Genomic DNA, 27907 nt, shown 5'->3' on the forward strand with positions numbered 1-27907 from the left:
TTTAAAGGGACAATGTCCCCCGAGCAGTGGAGGCAGCGGCAGCTGCGGAGGCCGTGGCACCGGCACCAAGAGCGGCAGCAGCTGTAGCGGCAGCGACGGCCGCGCGAAGGAGGGGAGTTCCCAGCCGGCGGCGACGCCTCCCGGGTGAGGCCAGACCCAGCCTGGGAAGCCCGCGGGCGGGGCGGAGCTGGAGCGGGGAAGGGGTGGCCTGGGCCCGGCCGGGCCGGGCGGGACCCCCGGGGCGGGGGGCGGGGCGGGGCCTACAGGGGCGGGGCCTGGTCGGGGGCGGGGCCGTACAGGTGGGGGGAGGGGCGGGGGGTCTCAAGGCAGGTGTCTTCCCCCCCACACCTCGGCTCGTCCCGCGGGGTCTCCCGCCCCGAGGTGCACGGGCGAAGGGCGCATTCTCGGGACCCTAGCTCCCCCGCAGGGTGCGTCCGCGCAGCGCCACCCCTACCTCTGAGACCCCTGCGGCGGGTAGGGTGGGGAACGACCATCTGGACCGGAGCCCCCTCCCCAAGCTGCCAAAGTGCTCCGAAGTTGCGGTCCTGCCCGATCCCCGCCGGCAGTGCCCACCCCAGTGGGCACCCGCAGGTGCTTTCTCCAGGCCTGGGCAGGGACCCCTCCTGCCAGGACTGTCAACCCACCCCGTATAGGCCCCCCCGGGAGCACCCAGGCCCCCGAGGGCAACGCCTGCTACCAGGCCTGGAGACCCGGCCCCGCCCCGGTTGCCTGGGCCCGGCCTCACCACCGTCTCCCTGGGGAGAGCGCCTCATTCCTGCCCTTCACTTTCTGCTCTACCTTGAAGGTATTTATAGGTGGAGAGGACAGCCAGCCCCCCTCCCCCCAGGGTCCTTATTTCTGAAACAGGAGCCCCATCGGTCCCTTTCATTCTCCGGCCAGAGCAACCAATATCGGTGGAGGATGCAACCAATATTATTGGAAGGTGGCAGGGTGGAGGAGCCCAAGCTTGGTATGCATGAGAGATCATGCTGAGGAGAAGGGAAAGGGTTAATAGTGGGGCCACTTGAGACTGTGGAGAGGTTAAGGGGTGAACTCTGGATTACCCTGCTAGGGAGAAGGGTCCGAGTGTGGGAAAAGTGGAGGGGTAATTGGTATGGGGCAACAGAAGTGAGGAAAGTGTGAGGGCAAAGATGGGTTACTTGAGACAGTGCGTTCATGAGCTGGGAGCGTGGAAGTGGCTGGGATCCTGTAAACTGGAGGCATGGTTCTGTAGGTTGTGCGGCTCCAGGAAAGCCCGGAAGCGGCTGGAAAAGGTGAAGCTGTGAGTGAGCAGTGGGAGGAAGAGGGGAAGGTAGAAGGATTAATGAGGGAAGACCGAGGTGACTTGAGTGTGCATGTGCAAGTGAGATAAATGGAGGCTGTGAAGAAGCTGGGGAAAGAGAAAGGTTTGGTGTGCTGAAGCTTGCTGATAGTGGAGGTGATTGGGTTATGATAGATGTGAATGGGCCTCAACACCTCCCTCACTTCAACTGAGAGGTAAACTGAGGCAATAAGCCTCGAAGGTGAGGACTGTGGTGTTGAGAGAGGGGGAACCTGAGACACAATTCCTTTCTTACCTCTCCTAAGGTCTTCCCTTTCTTTGTCCCCAGGCCCACAATGTCCTGCTGAATCTGCCAGGTACTCAGTGAAGATCCGCAGCTAGCACCCATGGAGGGGTTACTGGCAGGTGGCCTTGCTGCCCCAGATCATCCTCGAGGCCCAGAGAGACTGCCTGGCCCAGCTCCAAGAGAGGACATCGAGGGTGGGGCTGAAGCTGCTGAGGGGGAAGGTGATATTTTTCGATCTACTCATTACCTACCAATCACGAAGGAAGGACCACGAGACATTCTGGATGGCCGAAGTGGCATTTCTGGTAAGAGGGCTCTGTGGCCCTAAGGAAGCATCCCACTTAGTCCCCAAGGCTCAGAGAAAGCCAGGTAACCTAGTTCAGAAAGGGCTGAGTTGGGATTCGAATTCTGCTTCATGTCCAGAGCCTTCTCTTGGTGCTCTGCTTAGATTTTTATTTTGCCCTTATGGAAACAGATGCCTCCGTGAGCCCTCACAATTGCCCTGAGGAACTGGGATCCATACTTGGAGTGGCCTGGCTCCCTCCTTCGGAGCTAGATAGACAACAGCTGTACCCAAATACCCATACCAGCGTCCCGAGCTCTTTGCACAAAGCCCACTTGTTCCTCGGTGGCAACCCATTCCCATCAGTGTAGCTCACTCAGCTCCTTCTTGCAATCTTGATGGGGTGTAGCTCCTGAGCCATGGGCCAAAACAGCTTGTGCCCTCTAGTGGTAAGGTAGAGACTAGGGAGTTAGAGATGCATGTCACCCCTTTCTGCCTTGGTCTACCAGTACAAGGGTAGCTCACACTGTCCCTACCTCATACATTGTTATTCATTCATTAAATACTGAGCACCGGCTGTGTGCCAGTTTCTGTTCTGGGTGCTGGGGAAAATAATCATGTCCTCTAGGGGTTGGTATTCTAGAAGGGAAGATGGACAGCAAACCATTGAACAAAGGTCATACGGGGAGGTGATGACTGAGGCTATGCAGATATTAAACAGAGTGTCAGGATCATGCCTGGGGGACCTGGGAAAAGACTCCTGAGGAAGTGCTATTTGAGGTAGAGCAGGAAATGAATGGTGGGAAATGCCCACCGGGTGGTGGGAGCAGTTGGTGCAAAGGCCTGTGGAGGGAAGGAGCCTGGCATGCTTAAGGACCTAACGGGAATCTGATGTGACTGGGGAATACTTCTCCCTTCATCTCCTTGGTTGTCCCCAAAAAACTCTGGCTCCCAAGAACTTCCAAGCACCTCTTTGGTGGTTCCTATATGCCGAATTCTTTGTGTGACCTTTGTAGAGATAGCCTCAGTTATTATCTCACACTAAAAATGGGGAATCCAAGACCCGAAGGCGTGAAGTCAGCATCCCAAAGTCACAGAGTCACAGGGTCAGGCAGTAATGTGGCCTCGCAACCCTCCTCCTTCTTTCTTTTTATTTTTGTTTTTTTTGTAGAACTGGGGGTTGCACCTAGGCCCTTGCACACTCTGCAAACGCTGTTCCACCCAGCTCCATCCCAGCCCTTCTTTAATTTTTAAATAACTTCTCTTTCATCCAGTTGTTCTTTCTTTCTCCTTGTGTTTTGTTTTGTGCAGTCTCCTTGTTAAGCAAGCACTCTACCATCAATCAACATTTTCAAGCCTCATCTTATTTTTTTATATTTTTTTAATGGTATGAAAGTATGCATGTGGATATGTGGTTCAGGATTGCTGGTGCCTGCAGAGGCCAGGGGCATTAGCTACCTGGAGCTGGAGTTACAGACACTTCTGAGCCAGTGGGCCTCTTCTTTTTAAGTTTTTGGTTTTTTCCATTATTGTTCTTTTATATGTATGTATGCTTTGTGTCTACGTGTATGTCTGTGCATCTCCTGCATGCAGTGCCTTCAGAGGCCAGAAGAGGGAGTCAGATCCCTTGGGATTGGAGTTAGAGGCAGTTGTGAATTGCCATGTGGATGCTGAGTCCTCTGGAAAAGCAAGCAGTGCTCTTAAATGTTGAGGCGTCTCTCCAGTCCCTCTTTTTTTTTTTTTTTTTTTTAGATTTGTTATTATTTTTGTTTTTGTTTCTTGAGACAGGCTTTCTCTGTACCCCTGGCTGTCCTGAACTCACTCTGTAGACCAGGCTGGCCTTGAACTGAGAAATCTGCCTGCTTCTGCCTCCCGAGTGCTGGCATTTTAGAGTTGTGTACCACCATGCCTGGCTTCTTTTTTAGTTTTTGAGTAATTTTTCTTCTTTTTTCTCCTTTCTGTTTTCTTTCTTGTGTTTTTTGTCCCAACAAGTTAGGGAACACTCTTCCACTCAGCCACATTCCCAGATCCCTTTATCCATAGCCCCCGTCTGTACTTTTGAAGCTCCTTGATCTGCCCAACAGTACTTCTTACGATGCTCAGGGATTTATGAACCTACCTTCATAGAGTCAAGTAGAGAGGGGTCTAGGCACATGCCATCCCTGCTGCCATGGACCCCTTTATCTGGGGCAGGGAAGATAAGCACAAACCAAGAAGCAGAATGAGGAGGAAGCAACCTGAGGAAGAGGCAGAAGTTATCTAGACAGAGAGCCCTGACTTGTAAAGGTTTGGAGGGGACTGCTGGCGCCTGCCAGTGGGAGGCAACAGGGGGATGGTGGGTAACAAATCCTGAGGGCAGAGGGTTATCCCTAAGCCGTCTCCTCCTCGGGACCCAGAGAGTAGCAGGACTTTATCCCAGGTCACACAGCTAGCCCAGGCGGGGCTGGGGTCTTGACTCTGTGGGAATTTAAGAAATCTATAGCTTCCAAGGGACTGGGCATTTATTCTCCATGTGGCATATGACCCAGGCTGCAGAGATGGGGAAGGTAGGTAGGTAGGTAGGTAGGTAAGTGTGTATCTTTACCACCCCATACTCCGACTGGAGAGCAACCAGGGATGCGTGTGTGTACCTATTTCACAGCCTAGGTAGGAGGAGAAAGAGGCCACCAAGGAGAACCAAACCCATCCTTAATGGGTTCCCTGAGCAAATGGGAGCATAGGTGGGGGTGGCCGCATTGAAGCAGGATCGTACATGTTAGATGAAGGCCTGGAGGTCTCTCCCACTGCCCTCTCAGCCTGCTTGACCCCTGCCCCCCACCTTCGTAGACTAGACGCTTGTCCTCTGGGAGTCTTGTGATGTCTATAAATAGGAGGAGCAGGCTGCTATTCCATCCTGAACCCTGGGCACTCCCTCATCCCCATGAAGCCCTCAGAGCCCCTCAAGGACTCCCAAGAATGGCACCCCAAACTTCTCTGCCTGGACAAGGATATGCCCACTTCCTGCTCTGTCATCCATTATGGCAATCAGTTGGGACCCTGCCCAAAGCCCCATTGCAGTCCCATGTACCTCTGAGGTGGGCTTCGCAGGTGCAGCAAAGTCTTGTGGGACTTACATGTTCCACTCAGATCAGTGAAGAGTCTGGTGCATGCCTGCCATTTGTTTGGGGGACAGGAGTCCTGGGAACCAAGAATGTGTCATTTCTGGATTCATGGAGGGAATGAATCAGAGCACGGAGAAAGCAAGCCTGAGGCTACAAGTCTAGCCTCCAGCTTCCACCCCAGGACATCATCAAGGCAACCTTGACACCACAGAACACACACCTCCTCCTTCCCCCATCGCTGTTTCTCTGGATGGAATTCTTCCTGTGATCTCATTGGCCCTCACCAGTGGCCCCTTGAAGCTGGGTTCGTGGCCGTTTGCATGGTACTGAGGAGGAAACCGAGGCTTGGAGCCTGGAAGGCAACTTCTGGTCGCGCGGCTGGGCCTTGCACTTGGAGCTGTCCGACGTCAAAGCATAGATTCTTGGCTACTCTGCCAAGCTGCAGGATGCCTGACCTAGAGTTTAAGTGGCTCATGGACACCTTTCCTCTGATTTGTAAGCTGTCTCGGGGACCCCACGTGGCAGGAGCCAGTAAGAGATTCTGGCACTGCCACTGACTCAGAGTTGCACCCCAGGTGGCCTCATATGACCCACAGGGACTTCTGGATCCCCTTCATTGTGGAGGTTCCTGGGCAAAGGCCTCACCTCCAAGGTGTCTCAGATATAGGTCCTACTTGGTCTCCTTCCTCCACAGTTGCTGCCACTAAAAATAGGAGCCTCGTTGGAGCTGCTCACACAAAGAGGCCACTGTGCCCCCCTGGCTCATGGAATTCTTAGACAACAGCCATTGCGCATAGCCATCAAATCTGGGACACTCAGAATTTCAGAAACAGGACACTTGGGACCCTCAGACCCACATCTCTAGACTGTGCTGGGGCTGGTTAACCACTAATTGGTCACCCTCTCCTGATTAGCTCTCATCTGTGACATGTCCAGGAAAGACCCTGTTTCTTATGGTTGTTTTCCTAGCCCCCACTCTCCTCTCTAGCACCCCATCATAACTTCAGCCCTTAAATCCAAGAATATCCTGCTCCCTGTGCGTCTACCTCCATGGTTCTCAAATGGGGACACTCAGGCCCCACAGGGGACACTTTAGGAATATGTGGAGACATTTTCAGATGACATGATTGCAGAATAGGTGGGTATTAGTGTATTGTGGGCAGGTAGAGGCCAAGGACATTGTTGATCATCCCACAGTGGTGCAGGACTGCCTCAGCCCAGAGAAGGACCCTGTCCAAGTGTCAAGACTAAAGCGTCTCTGCTCTTGATATGTAAATTTTTGTGCCCCTGCCCCACATTTGAGAGGCCATGCCATTGTTATGGCCCCTTTTGTCAGGCTCAGCAGACAGACCACACCTTCCTGACCACCCCCCTCATTTTCATTCTTTTATCCCCAGTAGTCAGCTTTCAATTCCCAGGGAAAATTGGATGGTGGGGGATTGGAAGAATCTGTGCCAGCCTCGCCCTTTCTGGACCATCCTCAAATTGAGGTGGATCCAGCAATTGCATCTGTCAGGCCCTGGCCAGGGCACAAGTTCCCCCAGCGTGTTAACCTTGGCCCAGGCAATTGGCTTCCTCCCTGCTTGGCATGCTTGCCATGTCAGGCAAGCGTGGCGGGTAGAAGCGCAGGCCAGGATTCCTGTGGTGGTTCCAGGCATTGGCTCTACAGGCGGATAATGGAGAGTTGGCTCTATCTGTGTTGTTGTGGGGTGGTGGGCATTCCCAAGGAGGGATTCCATTCTAGGATTTAGGCCTGGAAAAGGGTCCAGAAGGCAGGCATGGGCCACACGTGGCTCAGGGTGGCCAGGCTCCCCACTCAACTGGCATGTGTTTGTTTAGTACTTGCATGCCAGGTGCTGGAATGCTGCCATGAACAAGGCTGCAAATGTCCCAGTTTTCAGGGGGCTTAAATGCTTACAGGGGACCCAGAAATGCAGCTACCCACAGAGGGAACCTGGCAATACCTGGGAGAGCTGAAAAATAAATGAAGCAGATGCCAGGCATGGTGGCACAGGCCCGTAATCACAGTACACAGAAGGCAGAGACAGGAGGATGGACGGACATGAGGCTAGCTTGGGCTATAATCATGAGTTCTAGACTAACTGGAGCTTCATAGCAAGATTTGTCTCAAAAACAAAACAAAGCCACGTGTGGTGACTCATGCCTGTTATCCCAGCACTCAGAAGGCAGAGACAAGAGGATTGTAAGTTTTGAGGTTAACTGGTCCCAAGAAAGACCTTGTCTCAAAAGCAAAACTAAGACTAAGCATAGTGATACGCACCTCTAGTTCCAGCACTTAGAATGTAGAGGCAGATCGGGAGTTCAAGGTCATCCTCAGCTACATATTGAATTTAAGGCCAGCCTGAACTACATGAGACCATGTACACACACAAAAATAAACTAACTTAGCACAAAAATGAATGTTAGGTTAAAAGAGAGATAACCATAACATCTCATTTGAGTAAGTAGTCCAAGAAGGACCAAGTGCAGAAGTCCTGAGGCTGCTGGACATAGTGGTGCATGCCTTTAATCCCAGCACTCAAGAGACAGAGGCAGGAGGATCTCAGTGAGTTAGCGGGCAGCCTGGTCTATAGAGCGAGTTCCAGGACACCCAGGGCTACATAGAGAGACCCTGTCTTACACACTTACACACACACACACACACACACATACACACACACACACACACACACACACACACACACACACACACACACGGGAGGGAGGGTGGCTGAAGCCAGAGAGAGTTAGGACTCAAACCTTCATAGGGGTGGGAGTTGGGGGAGAATGCAATCAGGGCACAGCAGCAAGGGTCCAGGAAAGGCAAATGAAGTTGGAGAAACCAATAAAGATTCAGCCCTCATGTGTATGCCATTGTGGCAGGTAGGACTCTAGCGTCTTCCTGTAGCTAAAATGAGAAGCATATGAGTTTTCCCAGGGTATGACTTAAAAACAAACAAACACTACCCTGGTTGCTGAATGTGGGCAAGACTGGAAGGCAGCAAGTCCCTGGGGTCCTCCAGAAGACCTAAGGGGATTCCTTCAGAGAACCTCCTTTCAGGGAATGGTGATACAGAGGTCAAAAGCCTCTGAGGGATATGCTTGGGGGCCTATAGGGCCCTTCTGAGATATCCCACAAGGCTCTTGGAGCTGAAGTGTGGAGGGCCCTGGCCAGGGGAACCCCGGCCCTGGCCAGGGGGACCCCAGACCCTCAGGGTCTCCCCTCTCTGTTGCAGATGGGCAGCCCCATCCTGGCCTCAGCGAAGCCCTCCCCCGTGCCACCTCCGCCACCCATCGGATCAGCAGCTGGTGAGTGCCACGCTGGCCCTGACCTCAGGTAGGGTAGGGGGACAAGCAGGTGTGTCTAGGCTCCATTGAAGCCCTCTGGGGAATGAAAAGGGGACAAGAGGGAATCAAGAGGCCAGGCAGGAGGAGGTGGCTCCCCATAGACCAGCCCCTGGGTGTGTACTGGGGCAAGGGGGGAGGTCTGATAGCAACACAGAAGGTCAACTCTCATTACCCCTGCCAGGAGCCAGGTCAGAGAAGGACAAGTCTGTAGGTTGGACCCTTGGAGTCCAGTCTCTCTGTTAAGTGATGCTTAGATTGATGCTGTGCCTCTCTGAGCCTCAGTTTCCTCATCTGCAAAATGGAAAGTAAGCTGCCACAAGATATGTTTCACAAATTTGCCTTGGGAACTCAAGGAACTTCGGTAGAGAACAGGGATCAACCCAACGGCCACTACTCTGATTCTTTGTTTGTTTGTGGTGCTGGTGACAAACTCAAAGGAGGGAGGTCGCACAAGGTCAATGCAAGTGCTCTGCCATCTGTCCCCGAGTTACAGCCCCAGCCTCGCCACTCTTTATCAGTCTGCTGGGTCTAACGTATAACTACGATAACCTCAAGATCAGCAACAGGTCTAGAACTGAGTAATAACTGTTTCGTTCTGGCTCTCAGTTCAGCCCACTGACTCTTTGCTACTGCGCTGAGAGGATGGTCCTTTTAATATTGCATGACACCAATGGGGCTTAGAGAAGTGGCCCTATGGCCTCCACTTGGCCTGTCTGTACTACCTGCTTCCTCACCTGATCCACGGATGGGATCAGTCTCCCTCCACCCCACCTTGTGAAGGCAGGCTCTTAAAATGAAGGAAGCCATACATCAGTAATCCCAGCATCAGGAGGCAGATGCAAGAGAATCAGTTCAGGATCCTCCTCTGCTACAGAGTAAATTCAAGGCCAGAGTGGACCACTGAGACCCTGTCTCAAAGAAGAAAACATATATCTATATATATGTATGTGTGTGTATGTATGTATATTGTATATGTATATGTGGGCACAATGGCACATACTACTCTCCCAGAACCTGGGAGTTTAAAACAGGACAGTGTTGAGTCCAATACCAGCCTGGGGTACATAATGGGACCCTGTCTGAAATAAATAAATAAGCTAGCCCATCCTGGTAGTACAGACCTATAATCTGCAGCTACTCCAGAGGTTGAGAGAAGAGGATCTTGAGTTCAAAACCTGACTGAACTACAGAGTGAGTTCTAGCATAATTTAACAAGCTCCTGTCTCAAAATTGTAAAAAAGGGAGAGGGCCTAGGAATGTAGTTCTACAGTAGAGTGTTTGTCTGACATGAACTAGGCCCTAGGTTTAATTCCCAGCACTGGGGGGACAAGAAGAGAGAACCAATCAGGAATGCTTATATTAAAAAGTCCCAGGGTTGGGGATTTAGCTCAGTGGTAGAGCACTTGCCTAGCAAGCACAAGAACCTGGTATGGTGACTACACCTTTAATCCCAGCACTTGGGAGGCAGAGGCAGGCGAATCTCTGTGAGTTTGAGGCCAGCCTAGTCTACATAATGAGTTCTAGACTACATATAAGTTCCAGGGCTACATAGTGAGACATTGTGTCCCCCTGAAAAGAGTTCTATCAGTCCCAAGGCTTACCAGGCATCAGGTGAGGTAAAGTGTTCCCTGATTCCTAAGCACTTGAGTTATACCTATCTTTACACTATATCTTGTTGTACGGTCATTATCCCCATGGGAAAGGTTGGCAGGCTTTTAAATGAGCACCTGCCTTGTGTGGTCATTTTCATTTGGTGATAACTGTCGAAAAGTTCCTTAGATATTGTATAAGGAAGACCAGATTCCTGACTCTTGGAAATCATCTCCATTTTTAGGATTGGAAAACTGAGGCCCAGAGAACACTTTCCTCATCTACTCTGACCTCCCAGCCCTACATATCTCCCACCCAGGAAGGTCAGGGTCACTGGAACCATTAGTCACTCCTGACTCTGCCCCTCCAAGAGGGGAGGAGGTTCATCCTTTGAGCTGTCCTGCCACAAAGTTGACCTTCACCAAATTTGGGGGAGCGATGTGACTAAATCGCCACTGTTTGGGGAGGACCAAGACAGAAGCAGCCTGGAGCCCAGGTCAGAGCCTTGGACCCTCTCTGGGGAAAGGTGAGAGTTGACTGTACCACCAGATTTGGGGATGCTGTCTTGAGACTCTATCCCCCAACCTGTGGTCTCTGCACATTTCCCCAATGATGCAACAGGGCTGGGCTGTACGGACAGGTGCACCCTAAGAGTTGAATCTGGCTTTGATGCAGTACCTCTGGAAAGGTCCACGTGGACTTCCTCACCTTTACCCTATTACTCCCAGCCTCTCCACAGTCACCCTTAAGCTGGATTTCAAGGAACTGCTCCAGCCAGCCTAGGACGACTCCCTATCACTACTGCCCTAGGGAGGGAGGCTGAGGCTCGCGCTAACCTATCCCCATTGGCACTTCCTTGCAGCTACTGGGATGGAGACAGCCTGGAATTTCAGCCGGGCTCCCCACCACCCCATCTTCTGGGCCCCTTCCCTGCATCCCATGATGTTCAGGGGTCTTGGGAGCACCTCATGGTCCAGGAGGCCGGGGAGGGCATCCTGTCTGAGCAGAGGTTCGAGGACTCAGTTATTGTGAGAACTATGAAACCCCATGCCAAGCTCAAGGGCTCTAGAAAGTTCTTGCACCACCAGGGTGAACTGAAGTTCTTAGAGAAATACCCTCCAAGCCACCACAAGTTTGACTGGCTCCAGGATGCAGATGAGCAGGGGCCTTTGAAGGATGCAGGGTTACACCTGGACCTCCCTGCCCAGCCACCAACTGTCACTTCCTTCAGGAGGGTAATTGTGCCAGTGGATGACACTCCCAAGACACTGGACATGGAGGTTATGGGTACCAGAGAGGACCTAGAGGACTTTGGGGGACTGGCCCAGCCTTCTGAGTGGGGCCTCCACACATCAGCCTCAGAAGTGGCCACACAGACCTGGACAGTGAACTCTGAAGCATCTGTGGAGCGACTGCAACCCCTACTGTCCCCAGTCCAGACAGAGCCATACCTGTGTGAACTGTTGCAGGAAGTAGCTGATGGGGTGGACAGCCATGAGGAGGAGGAGGAGGAGGAAGAGCCAGCTGTGTTTCCATGCATTGAGTGCAGCATCTACTTCAAGCACAAGGAGCACCTCCTGGAACACATGAGCCAGCACCGCCGAGCACCAGGCCAGGAGCCCCCAGCTGACCTCGCTCCACTGGCCTGTAGCGAATGTGGCTGGGCCTTCACAGAGCCTACTGCCCTGGAGCAGCACTGGCAACTACACCAGGCTTCCCGGGAGAAGATTATTGAAGAAATCCAAAAACTGAAGCAATTTCCAGGTGATGAGGGCCGTGAGGCACGGCTGCAGTGCCCCAAGTGTGTCTTTGGCACCAATTCCTCTAAAGCCTTCATGCAACATGCCAAGCTGCATGTGCGTGAGATACTGCCGAGCCAGCAGGCCAAGGAACCTTTCAGGGGTGGCAGCCCAATCATAGATGTTAGCACCCTCGTCTGTCCCTCCTATGGAGACTCCTCAGGCCTCAGTACCTGCATCTACTGTGACTTCACAGCACCTAGCAAGAGTCTGCTCAGGGAGCACACAAGGCTCGTACATGCCCATGCCCACTGGGAGGAGGATGGCGAGACCTTTGAGTCAAACCTCACTAGCCAGCCAGGGACTAGCCAGGATACATACATCCACTTCCCTGATACTGCTACCATGGACTATTTTGGCAAATCTGAGCCTCTCTTGGCCTCTTTGTGGCAGGAGAACCCTGCTGGATATGACCAGGGCCTAGCCTTTGGCCTAGACCATCAGCAGCGAGGCGTGAGAGATTTCCCACTGTTAAACTCAGGCGAGCGGCCTCTTGGAAAGCTGGCCTTTCCTTCCCCTGTGGCATCTGCTTCCTACTCCATACAGCTCAATAGAAACAAAAGCACTGTCCACCTGCAGAGACTGGAAGATAAGAGTCGCCCTTGGAGTGAAGAGGAGGAGGAGGAGGAAGAGGAGGAGGAGGAGGAGGAAGATGAAGATGTAGTGCTAACTTCTGAAATGGATTTCACTTCTGATAATAGGGCTTTTCCACCCCCAGCCATCCCTAGCCTCATCCCTCAACCAGCCCTAGAGATGAAGCAGACTTTCCAAGATGCCCTGCAGGCAGTCGAGGCCTCACAGGATCAGCAGCAGCAGCTCCAAGGAATGGTGCCCATTGTTCTGGTGGCGAAGCTCAGGCCACAAGTCATGGCTGCAGCCAGCCGGGCATCCCCAAAGCTGCCCCCTGAGGAACTGGGGCTGGGAAGCACCCACCCTCTGGACTTCCTGCTCCTAGATACACCTTTGGGTGGATCACTGGGTCTGGACACACTCCTAGAAGGGGATACGGCCATGGCTCTAAAGCATGAGGAACGGAAATGCCCCTACTGTCCTGATCGTTTCCACAATGGCATCGGGCTGGCCAATCATGTCCGAGGCCACCTGAACCGTGTGGGTGTCAGCTACAATGTTCGGCATTTCATCTCTGCAGAGGAGGTGAAGGCCATTGAACGCAGGTTTTCCTTCCAGAAGAAAAAGAAAAAAGGTAGGGCACCGGCCTTGCTTTGGGAAAACCCATCTCCCTCTCTCCATGCCTGGGAGGCACAGAGCTGGACAGCAGAGTTCTAAACTTACTCACCCCCACTCTGAATCCTGCTTTAGCATCCTGAAGGGTGAAATTGGGGGCCTCCCCTCTTGAGAGACATGGGAGCCACGGGCAATGTCATCACCAAGTGTTGGTGGATGTTCAGGGATGCCCTGGTCACAGTGGCAGCTGGAGGAAGGAGTTTGGGCCCAGCAGTCAGCCCCAGGCAGATAACTCCATTGATCCTTTCATGCAGTAAATGAACTGGGTCATCTCTGTTCTGGAACGTGAGAGGCCCAGCAGTGAGCTAGACAACAGTTCTGCTCTCTTAGAACTCATGGCCCAAGCCAAGTAAAAGGACTCTTGTCGGGTTTCAGAACATAAGGGTCCTTGTGCATCGTGAAGATTTCCAGGAAAGGGTTCTGATTCCAGAGGGCTGCCTCTAGGGAGAACACCTGGGTAGTTCTGATACGGGGTAGTTCACAGCCCACTTGGGGAAGGTGCTAGAGTGGTGTTTGAGTGAATGAGAGTACACACACACACACACACACACACACACACACACACACACACAGGAGAGAGAGACGTGCTAGAGTGTTGGGTAGGTGGTAGACAGCTAAGAAACTAGGAGGTTATGACATCAAGTGACCAGGGCTTAGAATCAGAGAAGAAACCCTAACTCTACCTTAAGGGCTCAGAGAGGCTCCCATACACGGACATCCCATCCTCTACTTGTCTATTTCTTTGTACAACCTACATTTAAGGTATAATACTGGAGCAATGCCAAGCAAAAGTAGACATGGAAAAGGTATCTATCCAGTACTCTCATATTGCAAACCCAGAGAAGCCTCTTCTAGGAAGATGTCCCTAATGCTGCCTGATGTGCAAGCAGGGGGTCTGAGAAATCAGGCTTCCTGGAGGGTCTGGTTTGGGGAGGATCCATAAGCTGAAAGTTTCAGGTCAGGCAGAAGCATCAACAACAGAAGGGAAGGCAGGCATTCCAGGGTGATCTGTAGAGGGGAGAGAAGTCCTGGGAAAGAGGTTGAGGTTGGGATAGAGAGTGGCTCCCCTCACCACTACCCCAGCCCAGGAAATCTGTGTCTTTTTTCTGCAGTGGCTAACTTCGACCCGGGCACCTTTAGCCTGATGCGATGTGACTTCTGTGGGGCTGGTTTTGATACTCGGGCTGGCCTTTCCAGTCATGCCCGGGCCCACCTTCGTGACTTTGGCATCACCAACTGGGAGCTTACCATCTCACCCATCAACATCCTGCAGGAGCTGCTGGCCACCTCAGCAGCTGAGTTGCCCCCGAGTCCCCTGGGCCGTGAGCCTGGTGGGCCACCTGGAAGCTTCCTGACTTCACGACGGCCACGCTTCCCTCTCACCGTGCCCTTCCCATCCACCTGGGCTGAGGACCCTGGGCCAATCTACGGAGATGGTAAGGGGAGGGAACAGACCAGACTGGGGCCCCTACCCTTCCCCAGAGGTACAGAGGGATGGATGGGTGAGTTGAAGGGTATCCACTCTGCTTTCCTGGAAGCATTTCATCTGCCTGTAATTTTAGCCCTCAGGCTTAGGCAAGAGGATCGGGGCCAGCCTGAGCTGCATGGCAAATTCCAGGACTGAGCTAGGATACACAGACTTTTTTAAAAAGCATATTAACAAATTATTTCATTAGTATCTTGCCATATAGGGGTAATTTCGGTTTTATTCAAGGGCTGGTTCATGGCCCTTTCTGAATCAAATTTCTCAGTAAGTTCTTTCTAGAAGCAATGGCACTTTACAAGCACAAAGCCATTGAACTCCTTACAACAATCCTATTAAGGTGGGTGTTTTCATCATATCCATTTTACAGAGGAGGCATCTGAGGCACAGAGAACTTAATTTACCGTCCCTAAATTACATAGCAAGAGAGAACTAAGCTTTACAATCCAGGTAGTTGGAGAGCAAATTCTTTGTTCTGGAAAAAAAAAATCTCCTATGTTGAACACTATATCCAATAGAACTTTGTGAGATGTCAGAAATAGTCTTTAACAATTTGTGCTGGCCTGGAAAATCACTACTGGCTACATGTGGCTATTGAGCACTTAAAATATGGCTAGTACTGAGCCACTGGTGATCTTACTGTAGTGGGTGGTACAGATCTAGAATCTGGATTCTAGCTGGAGATGTGGCTTAGCATGGGCAAAACCCTAAGTTTGGTTCCAGGTACTCACTACAAACAAAGAGTAGAATCCGGTCTCTAGATTCAACTAGATTCAACCAGTTCTTTCCAGCAACTCTGACAAACCCCTCTCATACTCAAGCAATTGTGTGTACTAAGATTTCAACCCCTGTGATCTCAGATTTGTCAAAAAAACAAACTCGTAGGGCAAAGGATTATCTTATTTTGCTTTGATGTGCTGGACATAGAACCCTGGGCCTCATGCATGTTAGACAAATGTTCTCACCACTAAGCTATGCTCCTAGCCTTAGGATTGTTTGGTAGTCATCTTAGAAAGAAACTGTGGATTATTTGCTTTGTTCCAGGCATACATAGGCAGATCTGGACTCTGAATATCTTGTTTGGTAGTGTCTTGAAATCTAGAATCAATATTTGGTGTTAGATTGCTGAATGGACACAGAAGAACTAGAGGAAAAGTGAAGGACCTGATCTTGTAAAAAGTTGACTTTCTGGGAGCTTTTAAAAGGCAGAGAACTCAGCTGGCCATGGTGGTGCATACCTTTAATTCCAGCACTCCAGAGACAGAGGCAGATGGATCTCTATGAGTTCAAGGCCAGCCTGGTCTACATAGTGAGTTCTAGGTCAGCCAAGGCTACATGAAGAGCTCCTGTCTCAAGAAACAAAAATGAGGGTCAGAGAACTCAGCTGTAAGATGTAGTTGAATGAAATTCAAAGTCCTTGCCTTTGAGGAATGAAACACCTCTAAACTGGCAGAATTAATGCAGTTACTGGGACTGGGCTTTCTTCTATGGTTCCTCTACCAACAGCTTCCAGGCTCCTGCCTAAATGTGTATTTTGGGCTTGGCTGGACCCATCCCATCTGTAAGCCAAGTAAGGGCACTTGAGAATTGTGAAGGATGGGGTGGGAATGTCAAAAGTTCATCTCTTCCTTGAACAGGAAAGGAATTGAGGCACAGACGTACCTCAGAAAGAAAAGAGGAGTGGCACATGGGCCTTCTTGCCTTTGCAAAAGATTGCTCGCCAGGGATTCAGCTTTTCCACCTGATTTGGTTCATAATGTCTCTGGAGTGGCTGGAAGGTAGAGCCAGCTTTAAGGATGTCTGGATCTGTAGAAAGCAATCTATGAGAACTCTAGCTCTGACCCCTTTTTCTGTGTTATTCCAAAACAGGCCTGTATATCATGCTCACATTTATCTGGCATCTGGGCCAGACACTGCCAAGGATCAGACCAAGTACTTAACAGTCAAATTCACTTATGACCAAAATATTTCCACCAAAAAATCAGTGTGTCACTCCCCAAAGGAAGCTGGCCCAAACCCTGGGGTGTGAGGAAGTTGAGTCAGCTTTGCTTTGGCTGTCTAGAGGGAGGAGAGAGTTATGGCCTGTTCAGGGAACACATGGAGATGGGGGATGTTAAGAAGTGGCTGAAACGATCCTAAAAACTTTGCAAAGTAATGGTGTCCCAAATCAGAGCCAGGTTGGGGCAGTGGCCCTGCGTGGCAGTTCTTTTAGTAGGCTCTTCCCCTTTTGCCAAGTGAGCCAGAAGGGGAGGCTATCAGGCTGGGGGCGGGGCAGCAGTCAGATTCTGGCCCCGCCCATCTGTCAAGGAACAGATGGACGCTCCTGTTTGAAGTTGGGGCGGGAGGAGTGTGGGGTGCTAGAATCGTTGGTGAGGAGGGACCGAGTTTCTTGGATTGCAGGACAGCACTATCCGAGATCAGCTAGATAGATACCAGGGTGACGTGGGGATGGGAGGATCATCGTGGTCAAGGATCTAGTGTCTTTCAGGATTGTTCTGGAAGGTTAGCCTTGAATAAGACAAAAGAATGGGACAGGGTCTCAAGGCATGTGTTAGCACTGCTGTCAGGGTTCTAATTCTGCATGCTAATATTGGCTGAAGGGTTCCCCTTCTAGCCGTAGGGATGTGCGGATCCCGGTCTAGAGCAGCTGCTGGAGGCGGCTGGAAGCTTGGCCTGCGTACATGAGCCCTAGCGCTCCAGGCAGCTCCCAAGAGCTTGCAAGCCGGTTCCTCGGCGCCTAGAGCATTTCGCTCGAGGCGCTCGACGCTCATCAGGTTGCCCTGGGTGCGCCCGGAGGGGCGGAGCAGAGCACGCTCGGCGGTCGCGGCGCACGGCGCTCCGCTGCTTTCGCCTGGGGCGGCCGCCCCGCGTGCGCCGGAGCCAAGATGGCCGCCTCCACCGCCCAGTGCCGAGTGACAAAAGCGGAGAGCAAGGCGGCGGCGGGGCCGCGCGCGGGGGGCGCCCGGGAGCGCGCGACCACGGGGGCGCCCTCGCCAGGTCCCCCGAGTCCAGGCCCGGTGGTTCTCCCGGCGCCGCCGCCTCCGCCGCCGCCACCGCCGCCGTCGCGGGACGGGCCCAAGGCCGAGCCGGAGCCGGGACCCGGGCCCGTGCCCGCGCCCGCGCCGGGTAAGAGTTGGCGGAGGGGAGGGTTCCGGGAGGGGAAAGTCGGCGTCCCTCCCGCGTGTGCCGCCGCCTCCCGCAACATCCGCCGTCCGGTCTCTGTGGCCCCCCCACCTCAGGCGCTCGGGCCCTGGGCCTCCCTCAGGCTCCCGGAGGGTCCCAGGCTTCGGAAGCACTCTGCCGCCGCTCCTCAGGACTCTCGCCGGCTCTGACAGAAGTCCCCTGCCTCTCTTGGAGACTCAGAAGCTCCAGTTGTCACGGTTCCGATCCCCTCAGTGTGGAAAGCCACTTTTGGCCCTGCCCCATCTGACAGACGCGCCCACTTCTACCTGGAGACTTTGACAAAGTACTCGGTGTCATGATCTCCGTAGCCTCCTGACCTATCTTCTTGCCTCTGTGGGACTCAGGTTGAGCAGGGAGCGACCTTCCTAACCCCTGCCCTGTTGCATTCTACGGTCGTCTCCGCAGCCAATCTGACACACAGTCTTCATCCTCAGCTCTTGTTCAGAACTCGACTGCATCGCCTCCCAGTTTCCCCCATCCCTACCCTTTTTAATGAAAACTTAGATTAAGAAAACTACCCTTGATTCCTTCTCCCTACATACCTCTTACCCAAGGAGGCGCCTCGCTGGATGGAAGCTTAAGAAACTTCGTGCAAACTTGTGTCATTCCCATTCTTGCTGTCCCGGAGTTGGTCCAGGGTCCAGGTTCTTACCTTGTGCCCTTTGCAGTTCAGCTGATGATGAATAGATTACTGCTGGGACTTGCTATTGTGTTTGAAGCTCTAGCTCCCTTGTCTGGTGGAGATTTCCTCCTCCCTGTCCTCAGCTTCCTGCTTTTTCTGCCTTGCCTCTCTGGTCTCCGACTCTGATCTTTGTCTCTTTTGACTGTTCCCACCTTCACCCCCTTGTAAGTTCTACCCAGAGAGGCATTTTCTCTTAAGATGTCCTCAGGAGTCTCAGCTCAAAATATGTTCTCAGACCAGTGAACCTTCTGCTGGACTGAAACTGCTATTTGTCTTTCTTGTCATTGGACAGTCTCAGTGTCTCTGCATTGTGCTGCTGTGGGGATTTATGGGTACAGCCTCAGCTCTCATGGAATGAGTGGCTTCCAGAAGTGAGAGCAGATGCCGAGGATGAGGAAGAAGTACAGTTCTTTCGGTTCTCTGCTTGGGGTGGACAGCCCATTGAGTGGGCTGAGCCTGTCTCCTCCACCCCACAGGCCTTTGTTCTGAGGAGAACACAATGGTGGCCATGGACTTGGGGTCTCCCTTACTCCCAAAGAAGACCCTGCCTGTCTCTGGGACCCTGGAACAGGTGGCCAGTCGGCTGAGCAGCAAAGTGGCTGCAGAGGTTCCTCATGGCAGCAAACAGGAGCTGCCAGACCTCAAGGGTGAGTGGCCCAAGTGACAAGGCATGTGTGCTGGCCGGGATAGTCATGCTCACAGAAGCAGTCTCTGGCCTGGTCGCTTAATATGGGTTCCCAGATTGGCGCCCATCTTCCTTCCAGCACTAGAAGGCACCAAGGAGATAGAGACCCAGCTGTCTTCTACATTGACTTTCTATAGCTTTGGCCATATGTGTGGTCCTCGGCTACTACCTTACTGGGTGAAGAAGGAAGCAGTGGGCAAGGTGGGCAAGAGATCACACTCAAACCCAGGTCACTAACCAACCTTGTTAGTTCTGAACTTTCATATGATACATATTTGTTTTTCCTGTAGACTACAAGGTTGTTGAGAGTGATGATAAGCATCTTACTAGTTCCTAGGTATGTTAAGAGGAGCAAAACCAACCTCACCTTTGTATCATTGAAGTTGGGCAGGGAGGTCAAGAAGCAGATGGGGAGTGGGCAGGGGCCGAGGCTAGGACCTCTGACTTAGCATTTGAAGTATGTGTCCAGTTACAGAGAGTAGGTTAGGTCTTAGCTCCATATGTGATGTAAGGGTATGTGTACACGCATTTGTGTAAGTGTGCTGCCAGGGCATCCTGGTATGTTGCAGGTCTGAAAGACATCCCATCCCCACTGGCTGGACCACAGAGGATGCGGCCTTCTGCCATATGCCCTTGAACACAACTCTTGCCTTCTCTGAGCCTCAGTTTCCTTACTTCCAAACCAGAAATACCAACCCCCACCAAATTAGAACTGTTGTCAGGATTAAAGGGATTTAGCGGGAGCAGAACACTTACTTTGAACCTGGATGAGGAGAAGAGAATGGGTTGGTATACCTACAAGGCCTCATAGCCTTTCATCCTGGCCTCCATCTCACCCTCCAGCCCAGAGCCTGACCACCTGTGAGGTCTGCGGTGCCTGCTTTGAAACACGAAAGGGCCTGTCCAGCCACGCACGTTCACATCTGCGGCAGCTGGGGGTTGCAGAGTCAGAAAGCAGTGGTGCTCCCATCGACCTTCTCTATGAGCTGGTGAAGCAGAAGGGCCTGCCTGACGCTCCCCTTGGGCTGCCCCCTAACCTGACCAAGAAGTCCAACTCACCAAAGGAGTTGATTGCTGGGGCCTCCAGGCCTGGCCTGCTCGCCCTGGCCAAACCTATGGATGCCCCTGCTGTTAACAAAGCCATCAAGTCACCTCCAAGCTTCTCAGCCAAGGGCCTGGCCCACCCATCCAGCTCTCCACTCCTCAAGAAGGCCCCACTCACTCTGGCAGGATCTCCTACACCCAAGAATCCTGAAGACAAGAGCCCCCAGCTATCCCTGAGTCCCCGGCCGACCTCCCCAAAGGCACAATGGCCCCAGTCTGAGGATGAGGGGCCTCTGAATCTCAGTGAGTGTGGGTACTGGGAGCTGAGGGGGGTGCTGGGGTGTTACATGGTCCTCAGATGAGGAGGACCCAGGGTAGGAACTGAGGCCTGCAGCTCCCAGTTTCTGGGTCATCCAGGTCAGTACTGATTGAGGCACTCATTTTGTCTCCTGTTGGGCTGTCCTGAGATGATCGTTTTTCCCCCATTCTGCTGATCTTCCCCTAGAGGCCTGCTACAGGTCTGAGCCTGCTAGGGTCCTACTTGCCACTTGCCCTTCTCTGGACTGATGGTGGGGTGGTGAAGGTAACCAGGGTGCCTGTGGACCTGGACTAGTGGGAGTCTGCGATATTTTGAATCATACAAGTAGATGAGTAGTCTACCAGACGGGAAGTCCTTACACTGCCCCTTTTTTTCATGTCTCTTGGCCATCTGTGACAAGGCTTCTCCCTGTTTGTGCACAAAGGTAGAGACCCTCCACTATGGCTGTCTTAACACTTGGCAAGTTGTGTTTGGGAAGAAACCCTTCCAAGTTCAGCAGTCAGGTTTTGAGGTGTCCATCTTGTTTTCCCGTATGTTGGCAGGTTTTAGAGCCTGATGATACCTATGTTTTCTGGCAGCCACTTGCACTGAATCTGCTGTGGTTTTAGGGGTAGGGGTGCTTGGTAGTCTGGTGGTGCCCCCTGCTCTTCACCTTCTGACTTCTCCCATAGTTCCCCTAGCAGAAGACTCAAGGGAGAGGCCCTGGGGCATCAGGATTTGTCACAGAACTACATCCTTAAGCTCCCTACCTTCGCTTGATGCCAATGAGCTGGGCAGAGAACAGGCTGCCCTGCTACCTGAAACCTCTAAGAAACAAACAAAAACCTGTCTGCAGCATGAAACTTGGACCCCTAACCACCTGGGGCAGCCGAAAATCACACCAGACCCTCCTGCCTTCATCCCCTAGGGCCGACCAAGGTGGCGGCCGTGAACCCCCCCTGTGTTTTGTCTCCGCAGCTTTAGATAGTGACGGGGGCAGAGAGCTGGACTGCCAGCTGTGCGGTGCCTGGTTTGAGACCCGCAAGGGCCTGTCCAGCCACGCCCGTGCCCACCTGCGCCACCTGGGCGTCAGCGACCCGGATGCCAAGGGATCCCCCATAGACGTGCTCCACGGGCTCATCAGGAGGGACGGCATCCAGATCCGCCTCCCACCCGGGCGGGGAGCCCTGGCCCAGCTGGGGCGGCCTCCTTCTGCCTCCACGGCCCTCTCCTTGCTCCCTCCCCCACCGCCGGCCAAGAAGGCCAAGCTGAAGGCCTCGGGTATGGCCATCCCCTGGGGGAAGCAGGACCTCTCGGCCGCCGGCATTTTCTGGGCCTCTGATGTGGAGCCATCTCCTCTCAACCTCTGTAGGTTCTCGCTTCAGCTGCCCTTCCTCCCTGTGGGCCCTGGAGCCCCTCCCTGGGGGGTCATGGCCCCCTCCCTACTCCCTCCCTGTTGTCGTAGGGAGTAGACAGGGGCCCTTGGCAGTGGGCCTGCTCAACCCAGAGATTTTGTTGGCGGTGGGCTGCTGGTACTTCTCTCTTGGTCTTGACCTCTTATCACCATGACCCTGCCTGAGAATGAAGGCCAAGGGGAAGGTGCCCTGGGTCTGGACAGAGTGTGGCACCTAGGCTGGCTGTGTCCTGTCTCCTGCCCTGTCCTTGTTGGGACCCACAAAGCTGTGGAGTATTGGTACTGCCCTCTGCTAGGACAGAGGTCCTGTTAGTTCTCTAAAGCCGCCCCTCCCCTCCCTTGCCTCTGCCCCCACCCATCTGTCTGACCCCACCCATCAGCTCCCTCACTTGCACCTGCCTCCCACTACTACCCTAGCTTATGGACACATGGCTGCCCATGCCTAGCTGGACAGGATACTCCTGCAGGTAACTATCCTGACGATGCTCACAATTCTAACTGCCCCTTTTTCTTCCTGCTGCAGCTTCAGGCCCAGAGCCAACAAGAGACATCCGCTGTGAGTTCTGTGGTGAGTTCTTTGAGAACCGAAAGGGCCTGTCCAGCCATGCGCGCTCCCACCTGCGGCAGATGGGTGTGACTGAGTGGTATGTGAATGGCTCACCCATCGACACACTGCGGGAGATCTTGAAGAGACGGACCCAATCCAGGCCAGGTGGACACCTCCACCCACCAGGGCCTAGCCCAAAAGCCCTAGCCAAGGTGGTGGGTAGCGGAGGTCCTGGCAGCTCGCTAGAAGCCCGCAGTCCCTCGGATCTTCACATCTCACCCCTGGCCAAGAAGTTGCCACCGCCACCAGGCAGTCCTCTGGGCCACTCACCAACTGCTTCTCCTCCTCCCACGGCCCGGAAGATGTTCTCAGGCCTTGCTACTCCCTCCCTGCCCAAGAAACTGAAGCCTGAACAAATGAGAGTGGAAATCAAGCGGGAGATGCTGCCAGGGACCCTTCATGGGGAGCCACACCCATCTGAGGGTCCCTGGGGCACGCCTCGAGAAGATATGGCACCCTTGAACCTGTGTAAGTGTGACCCTATATCAGGGCAGGTAGACCAATTGGCTGGATCTCCTCCCTATACCTACCCCCTTAGGAGTATCCATAGATCACAGGACTGAAATGGAAGATACATAAGTCCAGAGAACACAGGACTTGCTGTTTAGACTCCTGTACCCAAGCTGACACTTGTTTCTGTTATTCGTGCAGAAGAGGCAGAATCATGTAATTATATCTAATGTCCTATATAGCCAATTGGTAGTGGCCTCCAACCAAATTCCCAGGGAGAATAGCTGCAAGGACCCATTAGTAATGTCTGCCGCTGGCAGGAGTAGAGGGATGGCCTAACATTCCTGGTAATCCAGTACTTGACATTTGGAGTCAAATTTGAGTCAAGATGTCTGTTTCATCATAATGTAGTAGTAAGTGAGTTGGGCAAGTTTCCTCATTTGGAAGATGGAAATCCGTATAATCCCCTGCCTTATGTCTATACAGTTTTCTTGAGAATTAAGTGTGATAAAGCACTTAGTGTGGTGCCTGGTTGCAAAAATCTCCCTGTATGTTGTAATTGCTGTCATGTTACTGTTACTTGCTTCCCTGGCACTCCGTCACACTATTTCATTCTTTGGTTGATTGTCTGCTATATAAGCAGGCAAGTGTGGCTGAGGCTCCATCTTAGAGTTCATATGCCAGCTCCCTCTGGAGCATATGCCACATGCTCTGAACCCTTCTGATTTTAGACCCTCCCAGCAACATTGGGAGATGAGGTTTTCATCTCCATCTTGCAGAGAAGGAAACAGGCTCAGAGAGAGGAAGTAGCTTGCCCAGCCTCACTCAGGGAGACCTGTGAAGCCAGCTAGAATTTGAGGTAATAAGACAAATAGAAGGGCTGGATGTATGAAGTGCCTCTGAAGGCCCAGATGAAATAGCAGTTCAATGGACTCTGAAGGCCTAGCTGAAGTAGCACTTCATTGGAGTCTGGAGGGAGGGGGCACATGGATAGGGACATCCAGAAGGCTGGCATTGCCTTGGGCTTTGAGCTTGGAGGCTTCCTGCCCATAGCCACTCCTTCCTTCTCTTCCCCCTACCCTGGACCCCTTGCAGCATCCAGGGCAGAGCCAGTACGTGACATCCGTTGCGAGTTCTGTGGTGAGTTCTTCGAGAACCGCAAAGGCCTGTCCAGCCACGCGCGCTCCCACCTGCGCCAGATGGGTGTGACTGAGTGGTCTGTCAATGGCTCGCCCATCGACACACTGCGGGAGATCCTGAAGAAGAAGTCCAAGCTGTGCCTCATCAAGAAAGAGCCTCCAGCTGGAGACCTGGCTCCTGCCCTGGCTGAGGAGGGCTCCCCTACAGCAGCTCCCGGGGCTATGCATTCCCCACTGCCTCTGTCACCCCTGGCTAGCCGGCCTGGAAAACCAGGAGCTGGGCCAACCCAGCTTCCCCGGGAGCTCAGCCTGTCACCCATCACAGGGGCCAAGCCCTCAGCTACCAGCTACCTGGGCCCAGTGGCAACTAAACGGCCCCTACAGGAGGACCGCTTCCTCCCAGCAGAGGTCAAGGCCAAGACCTACATCCAGACTGAACTGCCCTTCAAGGCAAAGACTCTGCATGAGAAGACCTCCCACTCCTGTAAGCAGTGGGTGGTAGGGTCTTGGGATGGTATTTGTCAGGGCAAGCAGGGCCCCTGAGGCAAGGTCCCTGTGGGAGGTGGGATTAGCTCCTGACCTTGCTTAGGCTACCTGGGTATGCCTGCACTCTTAGAACAGCAACCTCCTCTGTCTGTAGCCACCGAGGCCTGCTGTGAGCTCTGTGGCCTTTACTTTGAAAACCGCAAAGCCCTAGCCAGCCATGCGAGGGCGCACCTTCGTCAGTTCGGTGTGACAGAGTGGTGTGTCAACGGCTCTCCCATCGAGACGCTGAGTGAGTGGATCAAACACCGGCCCCAGAAAGTGGGCGCCTACCGAAGCTACATCCAGGGTGGCCGCCCCTTTACCAAGAAGTTCCGCAGCGCCGGCCACGGTCGTGACAGTGACAAGCGGCCACCCCTGGGGCTGGCACCTGGGGGCCTGTCCCTGGTTGGCCGAAGTGCTGGGGGGGAGCCGGGGCCTGAGGCTGGCAGGGCAGCCGACAGTGGTGAACGGCCTCTGGCAGCCAGCCCCCCTGGGACCGTGAAGTCAGAGGAGCACCAACGGCAGAATATCAATAGTGAGTGCTGCTGGAGGAGGGCGGGAGGGCAGTGGGCCGGCCCTTCTAGGGCTCACTCAGCCACTGTATCTCAGCTGCTTAATCCCCCCTTATCAGTATACCATTCTGCCTGTGCGTATGGTGGCCAGTCTTGAGTCCCAACAACCTCCACCCCCTTGTGCTCACAGAAAGCAGGGGTGTCTGCAGGGCCCTAGCCCTCCTGTTCATCACCTATCCCTCTCTGATTTAGAATTTGAACGCAGACAAGCCCGCCCCCCAGATGCCTCCGCAGCTAGGGGTGGTGAGGAGGCCAATGACCTGCAACAGAAGCTGGAAGAAGTGCGGCAGCCCCCACCCCGGGTCCGGCCAGTCCCCTCCCTGGTGCCTCGCCCCCCCCAAACATCACTGGTCAAGTTTGTGGGCAACATCTATACCCTCAAGTGCAGGTATGCTAAGACCTAGCTGGGCCTTGGCTATTTGAAGCCTGGAAATGTTGCAGTCTCTGTGCAGGTTGGGAGGTGGGGTCCTATGGGCTGTTTTGTGGTATGGCAGGGCACAGGTTAAGGGCTTCTTCTCACTGACAGTGGGACTTCAGAATATCACCCTGATACCCTGAGCTTTGTAGCCAGCCAGACTTGGGGTTCAGTCCTAACGCCCTCCACGGCTTGGTGACCTCAGACAAGAGCTTATTTGCTCCCTGCCTCCATTTTTCCACCTTTAAAAAGAGTCTAACCTGGTGTGGTGGTGCACACCTTTAATTCTAGCACTCAGGAAGCAGAGGCAGGCATATCTGTGAGTTCAAGGCCAGCCTGGTCTATGTAAGGAGTCCTGGCCAGCTAGGGCTACAAGATAAAACCCTTTCTTTAAATAAAACAGTTCATACAGACCTACTTAATAGAGTTGTAAGGACTGAATTTAATAGCAAAGCACTGAGAACCTTGCTGACACTTAGTTATGAACACACATACACACACACACACACACACACACACACACACACACACACACCAGACACCAGCAAATAGGGACTTTTGAGACCTGAGGTAATTCAACTCAGGCTATATAATATAGGCCAAGTCAAAAGTAGCATCCAAACTGAGCATGATGATTCAGGCCTATCAACCTAGCACTTGGGAAGCTGAGACAAGAAGATTGTCACCAGTATAAGTCCAGCTGGATTACATAATTTCTGGGCCAGCATGAGCTATAAACTTAGAGACCATGTCTCCCAAAGAAACAAAAGGGGGGAAAAAAAGGTAGAATTTCAACCCAACTCTCTGGAGCCACAGAGCTCAAGTTCATTGGAGGCCTAGCTGAAGGCTACCATAAGGAAGAGAAAGAACAGATCTCGTGAGAGCTAGACAGGTTTTGCTTCTCTCTACCCACCACCATCTCAGAGCATACACACACATCAGGTGCAGAAGCACTTGGAGAATCCCCTGCTTACCTGGCACTAAAGACTTCATGCCCAGCAGACCCTGCCATTATTCCACAGTAGAAGAGGTGACTGTCCATTGGGAGACACTTCTTCCCTTGAGTCCTGGTCTTGACATTCCTACACTGAGTAGTGGTAGATATGCCTAAGCACTTGCACTGAATTATACTTTCTGCCTTTCTTTGAAGCATTGGCCATTTGCTTTCTCTGTTTTCCTATGCAGGTTCTGTGAAGTGGAATTCCAGGGCCCACTTTCCATCCAGGAAGAGTGGGTGCGGCATTTACAGCGGCACATTCTGGAGATGAACTTCTCCAAAGCAGACCCTCCGCCTGAGGAGCCCCAGGCCCCGCAGGCACAGACAGCAGCTGTAGAGGCGCCCTAACATACAAGCATTCCAGATCCCCTCTTGTGCCACCTGTCCCCTCCTGTTTCTCCTCTGTGTCCTCTTCCCGTTTCCCTCTTTCTTTTCCGTTTCCAAAGGAGCAAGCCAAAACCTCAAACCGGCGCCCCTTGGGGGCCGGGCACACTACAACCTGGGCGCCGGGAGCCAGCTAGCCACCTTCCCCCAACCTGAGGACTCTGGGGCCACAAGGGTACCTCCTTGAGCCCACCTGGTTGGTCCAGCAGGGGCAGTAGCCAGGCCTTTGGTGGTGGCCAATCTGGTTACAGGGGAGAACAGCACTTTCCTGTGTCTAGCAACCAGACAGGGCTATGTCTGCCATCCGTGGCCATTTGCAAAGACCCCAAAGACCCCTGTTCCCTCTCGCCCCCATGAATATCTATTCTCACTCATGCACAGGCAAACATACACGCACGCGCACCTCGTGAGACCTGGGATCTGCCCTAGCCCCCACAGTTCCTACGTCAAACGACCACATCTCGCCACGGTGCTTGCTCAGGGGAATCCACGCTCCCTCTGCTAACCCACTAGGGCCTGGGAGCCCCCACTGAGCCCACAATGCCACGGAAATTCTTGTTGGCTGCCCCCCCAAAAGGGGCCTTCCTATTTTGGAAGAGCTCAGAGCTGACAGCTGCCTCCTGCCATGTCAGAGCCTGAGGGGCTCCAGGGCTGGGAGGGTAGAGTGAGGGGTGGGACTCCCCACCCCCACCACCCTCCCCTCTTCACTGTTGCTTTCTATGTATAGCTCCCTAGATCTTTCACTTTTTTAAAAAACGCGTTTTGTGTAGAGAATAAGGAACGTGGATTTTTTTTATTTTGCAATCCTGGGCCAGCTAGATACCGGGAGCTAATTGACCTTTTAACCTTTTTCAGTGGCCATCTTTTGGTTATCAATGTACCTAGAAATATGTAAATTAGATTAAATTTCTCTTCTGGAAACACCCCAGGGCAGGCAGCCAGTGTGTGTTTTTCTGTCGAGTGGACAGGCTGGCACTGGCTGACAGCAAGGGCTGGGGATCAGGTTTGTGCCTGGCCAGAGTCCCTGGGTTTCCCTGCTGGCCACCAAATTGACCAGACACAAGTGGGGATAAGTCCAAGTTCTCAGCTTTTGGC

At 53.1% G+C, this 27907-nt stretch overlaps 1 protein-coding gene across 8 annotated transcripts; it reads left to right on the forward strand.

Annotated features, from left to right (window-relative positions):
- Window positions 1–18: 18 nt before the first annotated feature.
- Wiz (WIZ zinc finger) lies at window positions 19–27740 on the forward strand. Of its 8 annotated transcripts, XM_059251696.1 has the most exons (13): window positions 19–144; window positions 1611–1873; window positions 8189–8261; window positions 10753–12893; window positions 14047–14370; window positions 18759–18929; window positions 19811–20314; window positions 21288–21677; window positions 22247–22798; window positions 23876–24403; window positions 24560–24979; window positions 25209–25404; window positions 26617–27740. In XM_059251696.1, exons 2-13 carry the CDS (start codon window positions 1669–1671, stop codon window positions 26774–26776), a joined length of 5664 nt encoding a protein of 1887 aa, XP_059107679.1. In that variant the 5' UTR covers window positions 19–144; window positions 1611–1668; the 3' UTR covers window positions 26777–27740. The 8 variants fall into 8 exon arrangements, with proteins under 8 accessions (XP_059107679.1, XP_059107672.1, XP_059107676.1 ...); XM_059251689.1 differs by lacking the exons at window positions 8189–8261; window positions 10753–12893; window positions 18759–18929; XM_059251690.1 differs by lacking the exons at window positions 19–144; window positions 8189–8261; window positions 10753–12893; window positions 18759–18929 and adding an exon at window positions 343–805.
- Window positions 27741–27907: the final 167 nt, after the last annotated feature.

This window comes from Peromyscus eremicus, unplaced genomic scaffold (assembly GCF_949786415.1).
Source record: "Peromyscus eremicus unplaced genomic scaffold, PerEre_H2_v1 PerEre#2#chr22_unloc_1, whole genome shotgun sequence".
Taxonomy (NCBI): Eukaryota; Metazoa; Chordata; class Mammalia; order Rodentia; family Cricetidae; genus Peromyscus; species Peromyscus eremicus.

Coding starts and splice junctions, on each gene's coding strand:
- Wiz (XM_059251696.1), top strand. CDS start 1,669: ATGGAGGGGTTACTGGCAGGTGGCCTTGCTGCCCCAGATCATCCTCGA. Junction 1,874..8,188: donor TGGCCGAAGTGGCATTTCTG/GTAAGAGGGCTC, acceptor TCTCTGTTGCAG/ATGGGCAGCCCCATCCTGGC. Junction 21,678..22,246: donor GCCATCTCCTCTCAACCTCT/GTAGGTTCTCGC, acceptor TTCCTGCTGCAG/CTTCAGGCCCAGAGCCAACA.